Genomic DNA, 23,778 nt, shown 5'->3' with positions numbered 1-23,778 from the left:
GGGGTACGTGAAGGCCCTCTAGGGGTACGTGAAGGCCCTCTAGGGGCACGTGAAGGTCCTCTAGGGGTACGTGAAGGCCCTCTAGGGGTACGTGAAGGCCCTCTAGGGGCACGTGAAGGCCCTCTAGGGGGTACGTGAAGGCCCTCTAGGGGCACGTGAAGGCCCTCTAGGGGGTACGTGAAGGCCCTCTAGGAAGTACGTGAAGGCCCTCTAGGGGTGCGTGAAGGCCCTCTAGGGGTACGTGAAGGCCCTCTGGGGTGCGTGAAGGCCCTCTGGGGTGCGTGAAGGCCTCTAGGGGTGCGTGAAGGCCCTCTAGGGGTCGTGAAGGCCCTCTAGGGTACGTGAAGGCCCTCTAGGGTGCGTGAAGGCCCTCTGGGGGTGCGTGAAGGCCCTCTAGAGGTACGTGAAGGTCCTCTAGGGGTACGTGAAGGCCCTCTAGGGGCACGTGAAGGTCCTCTAGGGGTACGTGAAGGCCCTCTAGGGGCACGTGAAGGTCCTCTAGGGGTACGTGAAGGCCCTCTAGGGGTACGTGAAGGCCCTCTAGGGTGCGTGAAGGCCCTCTAGGGGGTGCGTGAAGGCCCTCTAGGGGTACGTGAAGGTCCTCTAGGGGTGCATGAAGGCCCTCTAGGGTGCGTGAAGGCTCTCTAGGGGTGCGTGAAGGCCCTCTAGGGGTGCGTGAAGGCCCTCTAGAGGTACGTGAAGGCCCTCTAGGGGGTACGTGAAGGCCCTCTAGAGGTATGTGAAGGCCCTCTAGGGGTACGTGAAGGCCCTCTAGGGGGTACGTGAAGGCTCTCTAGGGGGCACGTGAAGGCCCTCTAGGGGGTACGTGAAGGCTCTCTAGGGGGTACGTGAAGGCCCTCTAGGGGTACGTGAAGGCCCTCTAGGGGCACGTGAAGGCCCTCTAGGGGCACGTGAAGGTCAAGAGGTACGTGAAGGCCCTCTAGGGGTACGTGAAGGCCCTCTAGGGGTACGTGAAGGCCCTCTAGGGGTACGTGAAGGCCCTCTAGGGGCACGTGAAGGCCCTCTAGGGGCACGTGATATTTGTTTTAAATATATTTAAACTGATCACCCATTAAAAAGGCCTTGGTAAACAGTTATTTCATAAATATTCAATAAACTATTAGTTTCACAAACTGAATAATGTATATTTTATATGATATGCAAAATGCTTTTGCGTATTACATATCTATTTCAACCCAAAATGCTTTGCACTGGTCTAGGAGGACTCGGCTGAAAACAATATTTCACGGGGGGAAGATCAGTGAAAAAAGGTCGAGAACCAGTGATCTAATTTTCCTGCCACGAAAACAAACTGCATTTAACGATCCTTCATGCCACAATCACACACGTTGTTTCTCAGCCTCAGCCTCCTCCTCCTCCTCCTCCTCCTCCTCCTGCCATTGTTGTCTCTGTGTTCACCTGTGAAGATGAACTCAGCCTCCCTGCAGCTGATCAGTGTAAACCTAATCTGTCTGGCCTGGAGGGAGCCGAGCTACTTTACAGGAAGTCCTGTACTTAGTCCTTCTTTCTGTGTGTGTGTGTGTGTGTGTGTGTGTGTGTGTGTGTGTGTGTGTGTGTGTGTGTGTGTGTGTGTGTGTGTGTGTGTGTGTGTGTGTGTGTGTGTGTGTGTGTGTGTGTTTGTGTCTGTGTGAGTGAATGCAATTTGCCAATTGCAAGATAATCGGGATTAGTGCCTGTGGGCAATTTTACTCGATCCTGGCCCCAAGAAAAATTTTCGATATTTAATTGTAATGAGTTATTAATGAAATTAACTTGTCCAATCGGATATGGTCCTGATGTTCTCCTTTGGTTCGACATGCGGCGCACCTTGTCCAGTTGTTCGATGCCCTCCTCCACGCAGCAGATGGAGGCCACCGTCCTCAGAGCGTGAGCGTAGAGGTCCCTGAAGCGGTCCTGCCTGCAGATCTTAAACAGGACGACCACAGCTCCTTCCTGTGGAGGAGGAACAACACATCAGACCTGTGTGTGTGTGTGTGTGTGTGTGTGTGTGTGTGTGTGTGTGTATTAGGACAAGAAATACGCTGCTTCGTTAATCTGTTTTTCTATCGGCGCAAAAAAACAATCCTGAACCTCAACCGCACATTAGCCTCGTTTTTCCTGAATGCAACACTTCATTCGGTCGTTGTTAAAACGATCCAGACCACGAAGACGTCAGACAGCAAGACGTAAATGAGAAAAACAGATTTGGTGACGTATCAACATCATTTCTAGAGGACAGGGTTGCATATGTAGTATATTGTTCACGTAAAAAACAATTGCATATTGTGTATGTGGCAGCTAGGGGGGTGGGGTCTCTAATTGGCCTCGGCTGCTGGCTGTTGGCAATCAGCCAAGGCCAATTAGAGACCCCACAGTGTATTTGGGTACTCAGAAAAGCGCTATAGAAATCTGAATTATTAGTATTAGTATTATTTAACTGAATGGACTCAAAAGTGTCTTATATGAAGATGAATTGTTGTTGTCGAGTGGACACTGAGTTTGTTGCAATTGGGTTTTTTTGGTGCAAATTTTCCTAAGTTTCATTTTGGGTAGTTATTTCTGAAATGATCAAAACCATCGTCTTTGAGGTGCACGTGATTTTACAAAATGATGGATTAATGTTTGTGCTCGGCCGTAAGGGAACCAACGGGGTCCAGGATGCCGGTTTTCCAAAGAGTCCACGAGACCCAGAATGACCGACTGGACTTGGCCGGCTTTTGCCAACCGCAGAACTCAACCGGCTCCACAATCTATCATGTCGGATAGAAACAGCCAAAATATACATAGTTCATGAATGGAAAACACGCTGGAGAGCTGGAGAGAGAAAAAAAGATGATTTGCTCGCTATAATAGCCCGGGCTATTCTGTCGGATGATGCTCAGTGTAAACAAACCAAAATAGCTCCAGTATATTGACTCTATCAAAGCAAAACAAAAAAAACCACTTGCAGGTATTGAATTCTATTGCAGGTAGATTGGATTTCCTGGAGGAAGATGGAGAGCCTGTACATAACGACCACCATTATCCTAATAAGGCCATTATAGCGGGCTGGCGTATCTCGTACGCTGCCGGGGGCTCGGAGGGACTAATCACGCTGCCCTCCAGCCTGACCGCCTCTCCCCCGTTCGCCGCCTACGTCATATTATTCCACCGACACCAGCAGACTCAGTAAACCTATCGCGAGTCCGCGGAGACTCGCAGGCCGAATCAAGCTGCGTTCAGGGCCCGCGAAGAAGAGCTTTTTGATCCCGTCCGACCGGTCCGACGTACGTTTGAGTATTGCTTCTTTGGTTTTGAAGTCATATTTTGTGAGGTTTTTTTTCGTCGACACTTCCTTGATACCGGAGACGTCCACAGACGCTGCAACCAGGGAACCAAAACGTGACCTTTGAACTCTCCGGGACGCTGGTGGACGAGTTATGTGTGACGTCTGCTGAGCGCAAAGACGTTTTCGCCAACGAAACAAGAACTCCGCAGCTAACGTTTTACCGGTTATGGAAAGGGCGTGGCTTATGTGTGGGGGGCGGGGTTATCCGTCTACATTGGCGTGCAAATGTTCTCAGGTCTGGACCGTCATTAGCTACAACTACTTGCTCTTTTATGGGAAAACGGTGCATGAAAACAATTCTGTTTATTTTGTATCGCCCATGCTCACAAATTAAATGTGCCTCAGAGGGTTTTACGATCTGTCATATAGACATCCCTGACCTTTGACCTCACATCGGATCAGGAAACACTCCAAAAAAACGGGGAAAAAAGGGAAGAAACCTTCATCCCTCTCCAGGATGGACAGAACAATAGATGTAATGTGTACAGAAGGACAGATTTAGAGTTAAAACACATTCAATGAATATGACAGAGTGTATGAATAGTTGGTAGTAGGAATGGACCACGATCCAGACCTCCGTGATCCATCAGGCAGATGGAGGTAGAGAGGAGGAGTGGGCGGGGCATCAACAGGGCCATGGCGTAGTTGGTAGTAGGCATATTCAAGATCCAGACCTCCGTGATCCATCAAAAACACAAACTTTTAACATCTTTTGGTTGCATAAAGTCTGCAAATTTGAAGTCGATCCGATAACATTTTAAAAGGCGGAGTTTGTTTAAGACCAGCTCCTGTGAAAAGGTTATAAAATGGCGCACTTCTTTCGAAATGTCTGACTTCCTGTTGGGTTTTAAGAGTCTTTTCTTATGTCTCCACATTGGATTTGCAGAACAGACATTCAAGTTAAATTTTAGAACCAATTAACCTAAAATTGTTGGTCGTCTAATTGTAAAATATATCTACCATAGCGTCTCTGTTGCTATGAAAAGAGGTTGTTTAGACTTGACAATAGAGTCGCAATTGGATTAATCTTCATGACATTTAGCTACCGTTCTTTATCCACTTTAAGTCATAAATCTATCGTGACCCCCGGGGACTTTCCAGACAGTTCTGCTCAGACAATGATGAGTTATTCTCACGGATCGTTGCTTCTTTCCCTTCCCCGTCGAACGACTCGCAGTTCTATTGTTCAATGAACGCATCGCTCCTCACGCTCGTGCCTCGTTGCTACGTCGTCATGTGAAAGTCGACATTACATTGCATGTGAAGCGTGTCATTTCCTTCCATCTCGTGGTTTTCCGAACGGAGAAAATCTTGATTTCAAAACAACAACAAAAGTTGTCGGGGAAGAAAATGTCAGACGCTGAATCACTCCGCCGGTGAGACGGCGTGGAATCGCCTCTCGTCTATCGAGTCTCGGCCCTCTCCGATGACACGCCGCCTCTCACCGGGCCTGATGTGTTGCCCCGTCACGCCCATCCCCCGTTAAAGAGGAGCACACACTGGGGAGTCTGCTAACGGTCAGATCAGGATCCGTCATGGCGGTATCGGCTAACTCTCATGTACGTCATGCATCAGTCGCGTTCTAATATTCCAGCCGCTGTTTGATTTGTGAGGCGGCTCGAGGCTCAGTGTTAAAACACCATTAGCTTACATGGAACGATTAGCCCCCCGAGCCCTCGGGACTTTTCTGTGAGCAGTTTAAATGTTAAAATTGAGTATATTAATGCGATTATAGAGGAAAGAACATACATTGTTTTGGTGGAATATTGGTAATATTCTTATTTTTTTACTTCCTGACAGGAGTCAAATAATCAAATGTTCTGGGGAAAACAAGATAAAAGATATCTGGTATCCATGACTGTAATAAGCTCGTCCAATCAGATGTCCCACCTGCCACTCGCTTTGAGGGGGAGGGGCTGTCACCGTTGACGATGTGGCCACTTTTCTTACTATATTTCGCGACTTTTGGAGCTCGTGCTTGTTTTCTACTTTCCTTAGAGAAGAGTTGGAAAAAACTTTGGGCTGTTTTCCTTTGGTTTGATCATTTTGTTACTGGCTGGTTTCTCTAAATGTCGCCGACCCAAAGTCAACCCAAATAAACACTTAGTTTATGGTTTGAAAGAAATCCTCAAAATATGAATTTGTTGATTTAATTCAAACAAAAACCCCAAGAAGAAGACTTCCCGACGCCACAACAGGCGCGATGTAGAAGTCGATGCGTTAGCTAACGTGCTAACGGAGTCAAATGGCCAGCTAGACGGCCGGAATACCGAATCTTCCCCCAGTGCTCAAACTGCCTGGCGTCCATTGTGTTGCTCAACATTGTTAAACACATCTGGCACTTCCCACACACACACACACACACACACACACACAGTGATCCATCGTGCCGCCGGCGTCACGACCACACACTCGACGTACCTCCCTTCTGACGCTGGCAGCGAGACGGAAAAGGCGGAAATATCAGTTTCATCCAAAGTAAATCCGACGAGCGAGAAGATGCGCTCTACTGTACGAGTGTGTGTGTGTGTGTGTGTGTGTGTGTGTTTGTGACAGACTGACTGGTGCTAGTTCATTGACTCCGGCGGCAGGTGGAGGATGTATTGCATCGGGTATTCATTAGCAGCCATTGGCGGGCGGGCTTTCCTCCAGACGCCTCTCCGAGGGCCTTGAGGAGGTAAAGCAACCTGCATCTGTGACCAGTGCTCAGTCCTAATGGGAGCTGGCAGTATTGATCTGACAATCTGGCAGCAGGTATGTGTGTGTGTGTGTGGGGGGGGCATCAGGAAGAGTCTTATCAAGAGTGTCCTGGAAGCAGTCGGTTGACTAATGGCCAATTGAGACTTGCCGTCTGGTCGGTTTCGTCTTATCTCCCGGCGAAGTGGCTTTTTAGAGGCACGCATGAAGAGATAGCCGCGGGCCCGGACGATGAACACCGGCGGAGAAAGAAAAAAAGGCGGAGATGATCATCACGGCGGAAGCGATGGGGCGGAGATGCAAGACCGGAGAAAGGAGAGAAAACGTCCTGCTGACGACGCGCCGCCGATGTCGAGATCTCTGACCTCGCACGTTTTTTTTTGACGCGCTCTCACTCCCCGACTCTCTGAAGTCGGTCCTGAGGTTGAACCCGTCTCGTTGTTTGGACTACGTCAGTCGCTCCCGATGCCGACGCCAAAGGGCGCCTTGGCGAGTTGGGCGTCAGACCCCGAGGGGTTAGTGGAAATCAGGGGCGTTTGTAGGATTCACAGAAAGGGGGCGGGGCTATATATGATCACACGAGAGACAGAATGTTAGGGTCATAGTGATATTTTATGGTCCTAGTGCCCGGGGATTATGTATATATATATATATATATATATATATATATATATTGTATTATTATTTAAATACAGTGGACACAACATCATAAAGTCAGAGTATTGAGAAAAATCTAATTAAAATAAAAATAAATAAATAAAAATGCATGTGTACATGTGTGTGAGCTTTTTTTATTTCATTTTTTTATTATTTTATTTTTTATTTAAAGAAACAAAATATATAGATGATGGCAGAAGTATATGTATGAGCGTATGCATGTACGTAGAATTTAATTGGTTTCCAGGCCAGGGAAAAGAAAAAATAAAGACAAAATTAATTCAGATGAATTACCTAGTCAATAAGATGGGGGCTGTCATGTTTGTAAAAAAAATGATGACCAGATGTGGATTATATTGTTAAGTTAGATTTTTTTGTTTGTTGAGAAACAATAGTTTTATTTAATGACATCACGAAAAAAAAGTCCCCCTAAAAAGGCCGAACAGGTGGAAATGACTCCCGGCCACAGCGGCGTTCGCCATCGTTTCAGCCCGTTTAGGCCCCGCGGTTACCTTGGCGATGATGCTGCAGAGCTGAGGGCCGTCCTGGGTGAGCGACAGCAGGTTGCTGATGGCGCTGCCGATGGTGTGGACGCTGTCCGACGAGTCGATCTGCTTGATGAGGAGCTGTGAGGGGGGTCCCACGTTTACTTTTAGAAAATTAGAGACGCCGGAAATGCAATTCACCAAATTCATTCATTTAGTTTTCCTAAAAATGGATTTAAGACACTGATTGCGGGAATTTTCTGTTATCATATAATCTTTAAAATTATCTACATGACAAAAGCTTTATGTTGGTAAATATATATATATATACATATATATATATATATACATATACAGGACTGTCTCAGAAAATTAGAATATTGTGATGAAGTTCTTTATTTTCTATAATGCAATTCAAAAAACAAAAATGTCATGCATTCTGGATTCATTACAAATCAACTGAAATATTGCAAGCCTTTTATTCTTTTAATATTGCTGATTATGGCTTACAGCTTAAGAAAACTCAAATATCCTATCTCTAAATATTAGAATATCATGAAAAAGTATACTAGTAGGGTATTAAACAAATCACTTGAATTGTCTAATTAACTCGAAACACCTGCAAGGGTTTCCTGAGCCTTGACAAACACTCAGCTGTTATAAATCTTTTTTTTTACTTGGTCTGAGGAAATATTACAATTTTATGAGATAGGATTTTAGAGTTTTCTTAAGCTGTAAGCCATAATCAGCAATATAAAAAAATATAAAAGGCTTGCAATATTTCAGTTGATTTGTAATGAATCCAGAATGCATGACATTTTTGTTTTTTTAATTGCATTACAGAAAATAAAGAACTTTATCACAATATTCTAATTTTCTGAGACAGTCCTGTATATATATACATATATATACATATATGATTTAAAGTCAGTTTTTTAAATGTAAAATTAAATTTTTATAACATTACAGACCCCAGAAATGAAATTCACAGTCAGCAGGTTTTCCATAAAGATGGATTTAAGACACTGATTATAGTGTATATGTTCGGTTTTCATATAATCGTTTAAATTATCCTTATGACAAAAGATTTTCGTTGGTAAAAAAGTATATATGTGTTTATTAAAGTCAGTTTTTTTAATGGTGCCAAATTAAGAAATAATGTTCCATTTCATTGAGTTTATATAAATCTATAAAAGTCTGTTTGTTAGGAAAACACTTAGACCACAGTGTGTCTGTGAATCTCAGTGAAGGGTAGAAGTGACTTTAAAGTTATTATTTTATTTTTTTATTCACCATTAATATTCACACAGGAAAATAAAGACTCTTAAAAAACAAATCAGTTTCAACTAAATGTGGAGGAAAAAATTGATTAATAAATACAGAAGGAACATTTCGGGTAAGTATTGACAGCTGTGGGTGTGTGTGTGTGTGGGGGGGGGGGGGAGTTTACCCGGATCTCATTGGCCAGCGCCATGTCGATCATGTTGCTGAAGGAGTCGCTGACGTCCGTGAGGATCTCGTGGATCGCCTCTCTCATGGACTTCAGGAAGAACTCGTCATCGGTGTGAAGGCACCTGAGAGCGAAGAGACGCGAGGAAGACCCGTGAGGAAGAGACGAGAGGAAGAGATGAGAGGAAGAGACGTGAGGAAGAGACGAGAGGAAGAGACGTGAGGAAGAGACGAGAGGAAGAGACGAGAGGAAGAGATGAGAGGAAGAGACGAGAGGAAGAGACGTGAGGAAGAGACGTGAGGAAGAGATGAGAGGAAGAGGCGAGAGGAAGAGACGAGAGGAAGAGACGAGAGGAAGAGACGTGAGGAAGAGACGAGAGGAAGAGACGAGAGGAAGAGAGGAAGAGACGAGAGGAAGAGACGTGAGGAAGAGACGAGAGGAAGAGACGTGAGGAAGAGACGAGAGGAAGAGACGAGAGGAAGAGACGTGAGGAAGAGACGAGAGGAAGAGACGTGAGGAAGAGACGAGAGGAAGAGACGAGAGGAAGAGACGAGAGGAAGAGACGTGAGGAAGAGACGAGAGGAAGAGACGAGAGGAAGAGAGGAAGAGACGAGAGGAAGAGACGTGAGGAAGAGACGAGAGGAAGAGACGTGAGGAAGAGACGTGAGGAAGAGACGAGAGGAAGAGACGAGAGGAAGAGACGTGAGGAAGAGACGTGAGGAAGAGACGAGAGGAAGAGACGTGAGGAAGAGACAAGAGGAAGAGAGGAAGAGACGAGAGGAAGAGCCGAGAGGAAGAGACGAGAGGAAGAGACGAGAGGAAAAGACGAGAGGAAGAGACGTGAGGAAGAGACGAGAGGAAGAGACGAGAGGAAGAGACGAGAAGAAGAGACGTGAGGAAGAGACGAGAGGAAGAGATGTGAGGAAGAGACGAGAGGAAGAGACGCGAGGAAGAGACGAGAGGAAGAGATGTGAGGAAGAGACGTGAGGAAGAGACGAGAGCAAAAGACGAGAGGAAGAGACGTGAGGAAGAGACGAGAGGAAGAGACGAGAGGAAGAGACGAGAAGAAGAGACGAGAAGAAGAGATGTGAGGAAGAGACGTGAGGAAGAGACGAGAGGAAGAGATGTGAGGAAGAGACGAGAGGAAGAGACGTGAGGAAGAGACGTGAGGAAGAGACGAGAGGAAGAGACGAGAGGAAGAGATGTGAGGAAGAGACGAGAGGAAGAGATGTGAGGAAGAGACGAGAGGAAGAGACGCGAGGAAGAGACGAGAGGAAGAGATGTGAGGAAGAGACGTGAGGAAGAGACGAGAGGAAGAGACGAGAGGAAGAGACGTGAGGAAGAGACGTGAGGAAGAGATGTGAGGAAGAGACGAGAGGAAGAGACGAGAAGAAGGAAGAGACGAGAGGAAGAGACGAGAGGAAGAGACGAGAGGAAGAGACGAGAGGAAGAGACGTGAGGAAGAGACGTGAGGAAGAGACGAGAGGAAGAGACGAGAGGAAGAGACGAGAGGAGGGGTCGATGATGATGATGTCGAAGCTGTTCATCAACTCTTACCTCTCCGTAATGTTGGTCAGCTCCAGACATTTCTCCAGCAGAGATTTCTCATACTGCAACACATGAAAATAAATATATTTATATTTATAGAAAATACAGACATAATGTCTTAATTTTAATTCACAGCATTTCTTTCTTAAATTAACTTCATTCTTCAATAACATAGCAATTTTTTCAAAAGGCAAATGTGTAATTCCCAATAAAACTACAATTTTCAATCTGTGGCGGTTTCCTCTTGATCGTCTGAATTTCATGTTATTTATTTTTAAAGATTTAATCACTTTGGAGTCAACTTTATTTATTTGTTGGTGTTTAAAAACACGGATTGTAAGAGTCTATAAAAAGGAAAACACTCATTTATTTAAGGGGTGGAAATATGATTCAGTACATGGATTTGAAGAATTAAATCGAGTTTTTATTGGCTATTTATTTCAGGAACATATTGGGCTACGAATATTAAACTGATGAACCAAATTAATCACATTAATATTTTAAATGTAATGTTTTTTTAACAGCATGAAAAACTCCTTCCTATATTATAATTGCGCGTCTGAAATCTTGATTTTTAAAACCTCAACACTTCCGTTGTAACTATTTGTCTTTCTTAACCCTCCTGTTACCTTCAAATTTACTAACATATTTTACCCCTGGGGTCAATTTGAAACCTCCAGAAAATTATTTGAATTAATATTGTTTCCCAAGTTTAAGTGTGAGGTACTTTATGTGTGTTTGTTGACTACCTAAATAGCCCTTTAAATAAATAAAAAAGTTGATATTTCTTATATGTTTTACACAGTGAAAAACAGCCTGGGGTCAAATTGAACAGGACATTGAAAACATATCATCATGGGAATTTTATGTTTTCCCAGTTGTCCCCAATAAATTAGGAAAAGTCATGAAATATGAAGAAAAACAAATTATGTCAATCATTTTTTTAGCGGCGTTAAACATTGAATGGGGTCAAATTGACCCCAAAGGTAACAGGAGGGTTTAAAAAAGCTCTCGCGGACCCCAACCCCCACACACACACACACACTCCCTCCCCACCTTCTGCATGTCGGGCGGCGTGCCGCGCGCGGCGCTGTACTCGTGCACCAGCGAGCGCACGTGGCAGTCGGCCCTGACGGCCGTGCTGTGGACGCGCTGCCAGCGGCCCTTCTCCAGCCGCTGGAACATCTTGCCCAGCTCGGTGCTGACCACCAGCGCCCGGCGCAGCAACGTCTGCAGGTTGTTGCGAGCCACGTGGTCGCCGCCGGCCCCGCCCCCGGCTCCGCCCACAATCAGCTCCCCCTGCTGGGCGTCCTCCTCCACCCCGATGGGCTTGGCCTGCAGGACGCACATGCACTCCACCTCCGTCATGTGGCGGAGGTCCTCCATCCAGCGCTGGACGGAGTCGACGTGGAGCGACTGCATGCGGGCGCTGTGGGGGAGGGGCCAAGAGGAGAATTAAGAGGTTGTGTCACAGGAAAGGGGCGTGGTTAGAAACTTTTCTTTTTCTTTTCCATGACCTTTCCATGACTTTAAACCAAATTTCTATGACCAAAAATTTTGCAAAATCTCTGTTACACGAGTATATATCTTAAATCACACAAATAGTCTGAAAGGGAAAGGGGCGTGGCTATAAACTTGTTGACCAATACATTTCCATGACCTTTCCTTGACCTTTCCATGACTTTAAACCAAATTTCCATGACCAAAGATTATGTGAAATCTCGGTGTTACACGAGTATATACCTTAAAACACACAAATAGTTTGATTAATATCATACATATTTATATAATTGTTCATTCTTTTAATCAAATGAACATATAAACATTTTTTTTAAATTCTGACTTTTCCCAAACGTTTAGGATTTAAATTTGTTTGCAAGGACTTTTCCAGGCCTGTAAATAACCATTTTTAAATTCCATGATTTCTCCAGGTTTTCCATGACCGTACGGACCCTGCGATGTGAGTTGGAGACCTAAATCGCCTAAAAGCATTGTAACATTTGGATTTTTATGGACTCTACAATACCTTTTATTCAGTGTGTTTATGTGAATTTTAAAAAAGCTCATGTGATCCAGACCGCTATTCATCTGTGTACTCAAAGAAACAGAATTTTCTGTTTTTTAATTGATTTGCAGACATAACTCGAGTGTCCTTTCGTAGCGTTCTCTCGTTATTGACACGTAAATAAAAAGCACAAATTGCCGCGTGAACAGAATCCCGTTGGAGCGATAACTCACGAACTCGGCGCCGCCGTGTGCTCGCCGAGCGCCGTCCGGGAAGTGGTTTGTGCTGACGGAAGCCGGACCTGATTTATATGAAATAAACCTTCATCATCTCTGCCTCCTCCTCAGGAAATAACAAGCTCAATCAGTGGAAGACGTAAAGTGGTTACCCGTAAATTAAAACTGGCGGGCGATGATGACGGATCATTTAAGTTGGCAAGTAGTTCTCACTTTTTATTATTATTTTTTTACCCAGTTATTTTTTTCTAAATTTTTTTGGTCATAGTGTAGGTTTTCTAATTAGTGCACTTTACGACGTAATGATTTAAATAAGGGTCAAAATAAGTCATTTGTATATTTGTTTACGTACTGGAGATTTGATTTACCTCAAAAAACCTTCTCGGCTTATCCGAGTTACAGACGTCTCTCGGCCAATGGACGTCTACTTTGGCGTCACCTGACCAGAAGTTGTAAATCCACCATTTGGCCACTTTGTAAAATTGGTTTCAAAACCTTCCTAGGTCAGTTTCATTCAGTTTAAATAAGCATAATATAATGTATGTAGCAATAAAAGGTATATTTCAGACCTATTATCGATGATTTGTTGTTGTCATAGTCAGCAGGCGGAGATATCGTGAATATCGTTAACACAATCTGCCAGTTACAGAAAATGTAGGATCCATTTTAATTAGTTTTAATCATTTTAGACTCATTGTTTAAAAGATTATTACACATGTAACTGTGGGCGGGTGCAGCAATAGTCTTATTTAATAGGGTTAAATTATAAAAATAAAAACATAAACTGAGAGGAATATCATTGAAATAAAATGAACCACACAGCAGAACTTATTTTTATAATAAATTATTTTATCTAAAAATGATCATCATCACCTCAGGCATGCAAATAAAAAAATATTAAACCCACACACCTCCTCTAAAATGAAAAAAATCCATTAACGCGCCGCAACATAATAAACCTCAGCGCTAAAAAAAAAGAAAGAAAACACACCGCGGCGGCGGCGTTCCTAAAAATCAATGATGCGTCCCCGAAGGTCAATTATCCAGCGATAACTGGCGGTTCACACGCGTTGTGAGTCGAAGCGTTTCCCCGGAGCGCGGCGACGGCGTTCAGGAGAGCGAACGCTCAAAGCTTCGAGGGGCCTCTGATGGAGCTGCCCTACGTCGCCCCTCGGCCCTCTGGGTAACGTCAGCAGAAGACGGCGGCTCGCTGGAGACGTCGGGCTATCGCGTTAGTATCGACCGTCGGTCGGCCCGGCAAAAAAACAGCGATTTTTTTCCATCGACCGGCGGCGGCCGGCGTCATTCCCGAGGCCGGCATCGGGTTTCAGCTCCAATTATATCAAATCTCTATATCTCTATATCTCCTCCTCCATCGTACCACACGGAGAGCAGCTGGAGGAGTTTAGTTGGGGTCAGACAAAGGTCACCACACTCAAAACTCTTTTATTACGACCAGGACACACACACACACACAACACACACACACACACACAGGTGGGTCATCTGTATCTGGTTTTAGGTGAAGCCTTTCTTCAACAGTGTGTCCTTTGATTTGATTTATATTTTTTTAAATTGAAAGTACGCATCAATTCGACATTTACGAATGTCTTTCAACCGACATTGCATGTGCAGATTTTTTAGATGATGCTCATTTTAATTAAACTATACTTTAGTTGCATACATATTGAGAGCAAGAAGTGATAAACAACAAAAAAGAGCCACAAGGAAGGACAAAAACAAGAAGAAAACAACGTATAACTAGCGAGTGATCTATTCTCTATTGCATATTCATTGATTTATGAAAATAAAATCAGGTCTATGAGTAATAACCTAAAATGTATCTCATTTTTCCCAATCTGCCAAAATAACTGTTCCAGTTTGTAGTTGACAGGCGACGTCATCTTCTCCATGTTGTGAATGTTCGTGGTAACGTCCATCCGTGACATTTAAGTTCATTTAAATGCAAAAATTGATTTCCTCACTCACGTAAAAAAAAAAATGTTTTTGCCCAAATTCGGTAGAATTGCAATTTTTTTCTATCTATAGAGTTTCAGTCAATCGTCTGTCAGATGAGGGGGTGGAACAACGAAGGAGAAGCATACAGTTCAAACTCCCCCCTCCCCCGGTTCAAAACATTAATAAATCTCCCCTCAATGTGCAAAAAAAAATTCTGACTTCTGAAGGAAATGGATGAGAAATGAGTTTTAGTTTAAATAAGAGGCCATTAAAAGAAATTAATTTATCCTCAATTGTCCCCGTGCAAATAAAATAATCCTGAACCGGTTCAGTTGAGTTCTCATTCTTCCCACGCCGTGACTCCAAACTACAAGAGTCACCGATGAGCTGCGTCACCAGCAGCGAAGAGGAGCTCCGGCGCCTAAAGGTGCGTTCACACCAAAAGCAAAACTATTTTTTACGCAAACCGAATCCCATGAAAAGTCAACATACAGACGCGTGTGGCTGCGATAGACGCCATATTTTCCCGGGCGGCGCGTTTGGGGCGACGCGATGTGGGCGACGCGTTTACAGCGGCGCGTTTTCAGCGGCGCAATTTTCGCCCGGAGTAAAAAATTTCACCGTTGAGGCGGTCATCTCGCAACTCGGACCAATCGGCTCTTGAGTTCTCTCTCGTAGCTGGAAGCGGAAGTCTTTCAGACGTAACGGAAACTTTATCGGTGAAAGTGACCGAGCTGAGTGAGCCTACGGGTGATGTCATGAACCCAAACACGAGGGCGTGAGTGTGTGGGACGTCCACAACAAATATAAAGCAGAACTAGTGGTTAATTATTCTGGTGGATGAAGGAGATGATAACGGTCTCTACGGAGACGAGACACGGAGATAAGCCCCGCCCCTCGCGGAGCGTCTCGACGCTTATGGCGAGAACACGGCGAACGGTCGAGCGAGTAAACTCACGCGTTTTGGGCGACGCGAAAAATAGTTTCGCTTTTGGTGTGAACGCACCGTAACTCGTCTTCGCATTTCACACCAATTAAAGCGACACGTTTTTATTTATGTTGTGCGAGAAGAGAAAAAAAAGTCCCGATTTGTGTCAGTCGTAACCTTGTATGATTACGTCGATTTCAAAAGTGACGCTCGGCATCTGAAAAAAAAACGTGTAAAAGAAACGACGACATTAAATCTAAAAATGTCTCTTTTCCACGGTTTGTATGACCGACCCGTCTCGCTTTGCACGGAGCCACGAATAGAAAAGAAAAAGATGATGATCAAAATAATAATAATAATAGGCTTGTTTTCCACAGGAGGGGAAGCGGTGCACTTCAGCTCGCCGTGGATGACAAATATTTACACGCCGGGCCACCAGAGGGTCAGAGCCAGCGGCGCCATCATCCAGACGGAGCTCTCGTACTCTCACGGGCTTTTTGTGTTTGCACACGGCCTGGAAGTCTTTTGTGTTTTATATATTTCTATGTATTAGAAATAGGGTTGGGTACCGGAAACCGGTGCCAATGTGGCAGAGTTCTGCAGAACCAACCTCAGCGACCAAAGAAAGTAACCAACAGATGCATATAGGGCCGAATCAGGCGGATACCCCCTCATAATAAACATCCACAAACGAGCAGTACATTATTTTTAGGTATAGAGACGGACCCTGACCCGGTACAGGCTCAGAGACCACCTGGAGACAGACAGGTATAAACTATACTATTTTGATGCGACAGTATTATTAAAAGTCTTTTTTTTAAAGTTAAAACATTTTCTTTATTGTGAGATTCTTCTGCTTTTCTTTATTGATCTGACAAAACAAGCAATTAGATGAGATCCACTTGGACTTAAAGAGGTTCCGATAGAACAAATTATTAATCAGTTAATTGAGAAAACAACTGCAACAAATCTATCATGTGTTGCGGCCCTTAATCAATCTTTCATAATCCATTACGACCATAATTAAATCATTTAAGTATGACTCACTCGTTTGACGTTCACTTCCAACTCATGAAGACACATTTTCTACTGTATGTTATTATTATTATTATGAAAATACTAGACATGGACACAATCGACGTCTATGGAGGACTTAAAATGTCTTAAGTATAAATAAATAAATAAATAAATAAATGCATAAATGTAGAAATAGATTTATTTAATGATGTCTTGTTTAGGTATAACTTATATTGATTCATTCCTGTATTCATTTATTTATGTATACATTTATTTAAGCATTTATTTATTTATTCTTGTATTTAAGCATTTATTTATTCCTGTATTTATTTATTTATACATTTATTTAAGCATTTATTCCTGTATTTATTTATTTATACATTTATTTAAGCATTTATTTATTTATATATTTATACATTTATTTAAGCATTTATTCATTCCTATATTTATTCATGCATTTATTTATTTATACTTAAGACATTTTAAGTCCTCCATACACGTCAGCTACCTTTTTTAAAATAAAAATACACATGAAAATATTGTGTTCTATTGTATTTAAAAGACAAATGTAAAGAATAAATAAACTTGTGAATTGGATGAGAGAGGCGGGCTCGGGGGTTTAATCCTCAATGCAACCACACATATTACAAATGGAGGCGCTCACAGTTAAAGCTCCGGGCTTCGGGGGGTAGAAGCCCCGCAACGAATGTTTTATCACCACATCTGGAATCGGGCATATGAAAATAAAACTCTGCAGCGTGTGCCGGCTCACGTCGTCATTTCTGAACGTTCTTGCCACAGATATGGAAGTCTCTGAACGAGCCGTGTCACTTATGAACTAATGGAAATCTCTCTCAAAAAGGCCACGATGGGGGGGGGGGACGTTGTGGCTTTGGCTTCCACCGACGGAGGAAACAAGGACACTCTTGTCCCAGGAAGAAGGAACTATGGAGGCAAACAGGAAGTTAATGTGTTCCCCGTCTGCTGAAAAGAAACCAGAATATGTCTGGGTTTTTTTAAATTAAAAGCTGCTTCGAGAGAATATATGGCTTATGGTAGTTTTTAACTGTGCAAGTCCCGCCCCCTTGGTTTTCTGGGCGGAGGTCGGGTCTGCGCTGCTCCCCACGTAGCGTGTTGGAAGACGATATCGTGGCCTCTGACTGGGCAGACATCTGACTCCCAGATGTTTTTCAGACGGCCTTTAAAGTGAAGCCAGGAGCATCTGACTCACACGCCGGCGGACACGCAGACGAGCAACGACTGCAGGCATCACGCGTGAAGCTTCTCCTGGGCTCCCATTCCTTTATAGAAATCACATTTACGGGACTTTTGCGATGATTTAGTGATGGTTTGAGAGGCCGGGGGTCGAGCCACACACACCGACAGAGAGGCTAAGTCCCGCCCCCTTCCTGTTGACCGCTTGAAAATATCTAAATTTAACAATAATAAATTAAAAAATATATAAACAAATATATAAATTTAAAAATATTAAATAAAAAAATATATGAAAGAATATAAACATTTAAAAATAATAAATAAATAAAAATATTTTAAAAATATGTACATTTTTAAATAATATATAAACATATATCAAAAATATTTTAATTGAAAAATATAAAATATATACATTTTAAAATATATACATTTTAAAATATATAAAAATAAATATATAAAGATAAATATTAAAATATATAAATATTGATACATAAATATTACAATTATTATTTGAATATAAATATACAAATGATTATTCAATTGTGCCTAGTTGTCAATTACAAACTGGTGCATTGAGAGCAGCGTGTTCAAAATATACTTCCCGTCCATAATTCACCATTTCAACGTTCATACGATGAACGTAACGCGGCTCTGATTTATTTTTCGTGACCTCTGAACGATATCCGAGAAGTTCATCCTCAAAAAGAGAACGATAAAATCATTTTTCAGAATAACACAAGATCTCACAGGACATTTGACTTTTTCCTCTCTCGTTCAATGGCTGTAAAATAAAAAAAATGTAAACTGTTTTTGTCTGTCTCAAAATCACCGCCAGCTGACTCCGCCTCTCTCTTTTAGCTCGCAAGAGTCCCGCCTTCTTTCCCTCGCATCACCCGCACCAAAAAAAAAAACATAACAAGTACGAGTGAACCTGCGCTGGCGGTGGCCGAGCCTCTTTCGGACTCTGACCCCCGAGGCCCGGATCGTAGATGGAGGCGCTCGGTTCTGTTTTGCATCTGAGTGCATCTGTGTTTTCAATTTACTCGTAATACAATTCAGTCATTTGGCTCCTTTCATCCCTTGATTTACCGAACCATGTGGCGCAATAGGATTTATGTTCAAGCGTGTGTGTGTGTGTCGGACAAAGAAAGCGAGTGTGTGTGTGTGTGTGTGTGTGTGTGTGTGTGTGTGTGTGTGTGTGTGTGTGTGTGTGTGTGTGTGACAGCTGTACCGATTCGACATCCAAGGGCATCCGCCGTGTCAGCATTTGTAAACACAAAACTGTCGGACGATATATATTCAAATGTGTTATCGATGACATCAGAGATATTAAATCCCGGCAGGGTGGCAAGACTTTTCTGGAAGTCGGGGAGATTTAAACATTAACGACCACGTTTTGAAAGGGTTCGATTTTACCAGTCTATAAGCCCCGCCTCTCCCTTTCCCAACACACACACATGAAACAGCAGGTTAATGCAGTCCCATGAGGGTCTACAGCAGGGCTATTCAACTTCAGTAGCAAGTGGGCCGAATAAGAAAATCACGGGGGGTGTGAGGGCCGCACAGAATATTGATCAAATAATGGCTACAAATTAAAAACAGTAATGTATATTTCCACAGGTAAACAGTCACACACGAAAATGCGTCGGTATTGTGTGGCAAAAGTGTTGCGGACAAGCATCACTATAAACATGTTTCAAAGTGTAAATATCCGCTCAAGGTAACCAGTTGTTTCAGGTCCCTTCAACCAAACTGTTCCCATGAAAACATAAGAAATGTGACTTAATGGATCAATATATAAATTACTTAGGATGAAACAAATATCTGGTGGCGCAGCGCACAGACTGCATGTCTTTGAGTGCAGTCTCCTTTTGCGTGAAAGGGATCGAAACCAGGTGGGGCGATCTTTTTATTTTTATTTTTTCTAAAATGTATTTCTTCCTCCGTGGCTGTGATGCACTGCTCACTTATACAATCGTAATCGCCGAAATGGATATGAACGGTGGCTTGAAGATCTCCAGCAATATGTTTGTGAATGTGTGACGAATCTGGTGAGCGAGACAGAGCCCCTCTGCAGATGTGAAGAGAACACAACGCACGCGCAGGGAAACCAGTAGGTCTGAAAACCAGTAGGGGTGGAACACCGGCAACCAACACGGGTGCGTAACATAAAGATGTAACCATACAGGTTTGGTTGAGGCAACAGTGAAACTCAATGGCTCTGGGTTAGATGTCTCAATGTATAAAAGAGGCGTGTCCGTCAGTTTTATTTTTTCTTACCAAGCTATACTGATTTGCAGGCAGTCTTGCGGGCCGTAATTAAACTCAAACGGGCCGTATCCGGCCCTCGGGCCGCTAGTTGAATAGGCCTGGTCTACATGATGGTCAACATGAGGGTCTACATGAGGGTCTTCATGAGGGTCTACATGAGGGTCTACATGATGGTCTTCATGAGGGTCTACATGAGGGTCTACATGAGGGTCTACATGATGGTCAACATGAGGGTCTACATGAGGGTCTTCATGAGGGTCTACATGAGGGTCTACATGATGGTCTACATGATGGTCTACATGAGGGTCTTCATGAGGGTCTTCATGATGGTCAACATGAGGGTCTACATGATGGTGTACATGAGGGTCTACATGATGGTGTACATGAGGGTCTTCATGATGGTCTACATGAGGGTCTACATGATGGTCTACATGAGGGTCTACATGAGGGTCTACAGGATGGTCAACATGAGGGTCTATATGAGGGTCTACATGAGGGTCTTCATGAGGGTCTACATGATGGTCTACATGAGGGTCTACATGAGGGTCTTCATGAGGGTCTTCATGATGGTCAACATGAGGGTCTACAGGATGGTCTGCATGAGGGTCTACATGAGGGTCTACAGGATGGTCTACATGAGGGTCTACAGGATGGTCTACATGAGGGTCTTCATGAGGGTCTACATGAGGGTCTACATGAGGGTCTTCATGATGGTCTACATGAGGGTCTACATGATGGTCTACATGAGGGTCTTCATGAGGGTCTACATGAGGGTCTACAGGATGGTCTACATGAGGGTCTTCATGAGGGTCTACATGAGGGTCTACATGATGGTGTACATGAGGGTCTTCATGATGGTCTACATGAGGGTCTACATGATGGTCTACATGAGGGTCTACATGATGGTCTACATGAGGGTCTACAGGATGGTCTGCATGATGGTCTACATGAGGGTCTACATGAGGGTCTTCATGAGGGTCTACATGAGGGTCTACAGGATGGTCTGCATGAGGGTCTACATGATGGTCTACATGAGGGTCTACAGGATGGTCTGCACGAGGGTCTACATGATGGTCTACATGAGGGTCTTCATGAGGGTCTACATGAGGGTCTACATGAGGGTCTACATGATCGTGAACATGAGGGTCTACATGAGGGTCAACATGGTGATCTACAGGATGGTCTACAGGATGGTCTACAGGATGGTCTACATGAGGGTCTACATGAGGGTCTACAGGACGGTATACATGAGGGTCTACATGAGGGTCTACAGGACGGTATACATGAGGGTCTACATGAGGGTCTACATGAGGGTCAACATGGTAATCTACAGGATGGTCTACAGGATGGTCTACATGAGGGTCTACATGATGGTCTACATGAGGGTCTACAGGACGGCCTACATGAGGGTCTACATGAGGGTCTACATGGTGGTCTACATGAGGGTCAATGTTGGTGGTTCCACTTGCCTCATTGGGGACGAGGAGAGCGAGGAGCTGCTCTGTCTGGAGCCGCTCTGAGGGCTCGCCACTCGGTCCGAGGCCATCTCACGTCAGCTCAGCACCTGGAACACAAGACGACCCTCAACGTCAACCTCAAGGTCACAAGACGACCCTCAACGTGAACCTCAAGGTCACGAGACGACCCTCAACGTCAGCCTCAAGGTCACGAGACGACCCTCAACGCCAACATCAAGGTCACAAGACGACCATCATTGTCAACCTCAAGGTCATGAGATGATAATCAACGTCAACCTCAATGTCACATGGTAACCCTCGTCGTCAACCTCAAGGTCACAAGACGACCCTCGTCGTCAACATCAAGGTCACGGCGCGTGAAGGAGCGATGTCTTCTCTCATTTTACACCTTTCAAGTGTGGGAAAAAGTGTTAGGAATAAAGTGAATACTTCAATACCAACACACACACACACACACACACACTGCCTCCTCTTGGCTGTGTTGCTTGCCACTGCAGCCTTTATCCACGACAAAAATCTCCTTATTGATCCGCCTCCATGCGTTCTATTCTTGTCCCCTCCCCCCCTAAAGTAATTTCATTATCAATAAACCTCACTGTTTTAAATAGCCGCAAGCCGCATGGTGTGCCAGTGGAATAATATTTCTTATCTTCTAATTTATTGGCGCGCTGCCAGCCAGGGACTCTCCTCCCTTACTTTGGGGGGGCCGGATCAAAAAAGATAGAGAGAGGCTAACGCTCTTAAGTGCCCACAACTTTATTCCCGCCGTTTTATTGATGTATCCCATTTAGATTAGACGGTTCTGGATCGGGAGAAGCCTCCCGCCTGAAGCACACACACTCTCATCCTTTTAGTTAATGATATCCAGCAGTGGTGTGGTTACACATTTCTTGTTTACTGTGAGGTGCAATGAGCAGGTAGTTACAAAGTGAGACCAGATCTCTCTCACACATACACACACACACACACACACACACACATAGACACACTCCCGGTGTCAAGCAGCAGGTTTCAGCTTAAAATGATATGCCTCCCAGAGTGTTGGGATCAATAAATCTACTACGGGAGAACTCACAATAAAGAAAGTGATACTGGAGGGACGCGTGTGGCGCACGGCGAACGTCACGAGTTTGATTCCCGCTTGTTCGCTGCCGCAGTGTTGAGTCCGAAATATCGCGATGCCATAACTGATCCACCGTGTAGCGTTGCGATGAGTCGGCAAATTTTTTTAATGTTTCCCGCAAAACTACCCGGGTCACGTAATTATGAGGGTGTAGTCAGCGATTAAAATCAGTGACTGCTGGTGAGGAGATATGACAGATAGGAAAAAAAGAAGATAGGAAAGAAGATGGAGAGGAGGAGGAGGAGGAGGAGGAGGGGTGGGTCTTTTAACTGCAGTCTTGGCACGGTCCTCCGGGGGCCATTTTCAGAGAAAGCATCACAGCGAATCAGAAATTATACCAATACTGGGCCAATACCGCGGGCGTTCAGACTTTTTGAAGGAACAAAACTCATCCATCTCCTCTGGTTGCAGTTAGAATAAGAGTAGAATATCGAAACCCCCCCAGAGAACGAGGGCTGATATATAGTTGCGCCGTTAAATTATCATAATAGAGGTGTAGATTAATTACGCCGGCCCTGTAATTGAGCGCCGGGGGGGTCACGGCCAACGAGACGCGGATCCAACGGGATTTCATTACATGTGCCGCTGGCTGGTTTGCGGTGGATTACCATACAAATGGAGATGAGTTGTCCAATCAAGCAATTCAGTCCTGAGCACTTAAGAGTGTGCCACTAAGTGCCGTGTTAAGGACCATTGCACTGAGAGTGAGCTCTGTCATTCTGCGCTAAGTGGCCACCGGCTCAGAAAAATAAAAAAAGCCAACATAAAAATAATAAAAAATGTACGGCAGGTTGTCGTATTTATTTGACTTCTTCCTGGACGTTTTGGGGACAGGCGGCGCTCTGCTATGTCGTAATCCTGCACCTTTCTCTTTACATTTTTAAAGGTGTATTTCCGTGGGGATGCAGCCCCCCCCCCCCCTCCCCTCCCACAGTTTAAACATTCCCAAAGCACAGGAAGCACCGCAAGTGTTACAGAAACACGAGTTTCCGAAAGCAGACGGTCAGCGTCGACGGCTGGGGTGGACATTTAAAACAATATTTGATGTCTGGGCTGAAACCCGAGTGGCCCCTTTGGGGTTTTCTCCCACTCGGTTGCCGTGGAGAACGTGTCGGTGGTAGGTAGCCAAACAAAGGACACCTCTGTCTCTGTCGCTGGGCCTCATGTCACATGCCGGGTAAAATAACAACCACTCTGTAACTGTGTGTGTGTGTGTGTGTCGAGAGGGATTTAAATGCTGTGCGAATGTTCTTCAGTCATTTCTCATGTGACGTCTGTCTGTAGTCACGCCAACCCCTGTATGCGATTCACCTTTTGTCCTTTCTTACGTTAGCTAACGCAGCCTTGACATATGTTAGCTGTAGCTCAACTGTTAGACAAA

General features: G+C 44.3%; 1 protein-coding gene across 1 annotated transcript in view; it reads right to left on the bottom strand.

The window, feature by feature from the left end:
* The window catches only part of LOC130195767 (protein inscuteable homolog), a 52,517-nt gene that overhangs the window by 12,326 nt on the left and 16,413 nt on the right, over nt 1–23,778 (bottom strand). The window contains exons 2-7 of the mRNA XM_056417474.1: nt 21,266–21,360; nt 11,222–11,594; nt 10,175–10,227; nt 8,618–8,741; nt 7,195–7,308; nt 1,828–1,953 (exon numbers count right to left, since the gene is read on the bottom strand). Of these exons, the coding sequence (XP_056273449.1) occupies nt 1,828–1,953; nt 7,195–7,308; nt 8,618–8,741; nt 10,175–10,227; nt 11,222–11,594; nt 21,266–21,342 (867 nt within the window). The 5' untranslated portion in view covers nt 21,343–21,360. The remainder of the gene's footprint in view (nt 1–1,827; nt 1,954–7,194; nt 7,309–8,617; nt 8,742–10,174; nt 10,228–11,221; nt 11,595–21,265; nt 21,361–23,778) is intronic.

The sequence above is a fragment of the Pseudoliparis swirei genome, chromosome 6 (genome assembly GCF_029220125.1).
Source record: "Pseudoliparis swirei isolate HS2019 ecotype Mariana Trench chromosome 6, NWPU_hadal_v1, whole genome shotgun sequence".
Lineage (NCBI taxonomy): Eukaryota > Metazoa > Chordata > Actinopteri > Perciformes > Liparidae > Pseudoliparis > Pseudoliparis swirei.
Note: the sequence above shows the minus strand (reverse complement) of the source record. Positions and strands in the feature narration are given on the sequence as shown.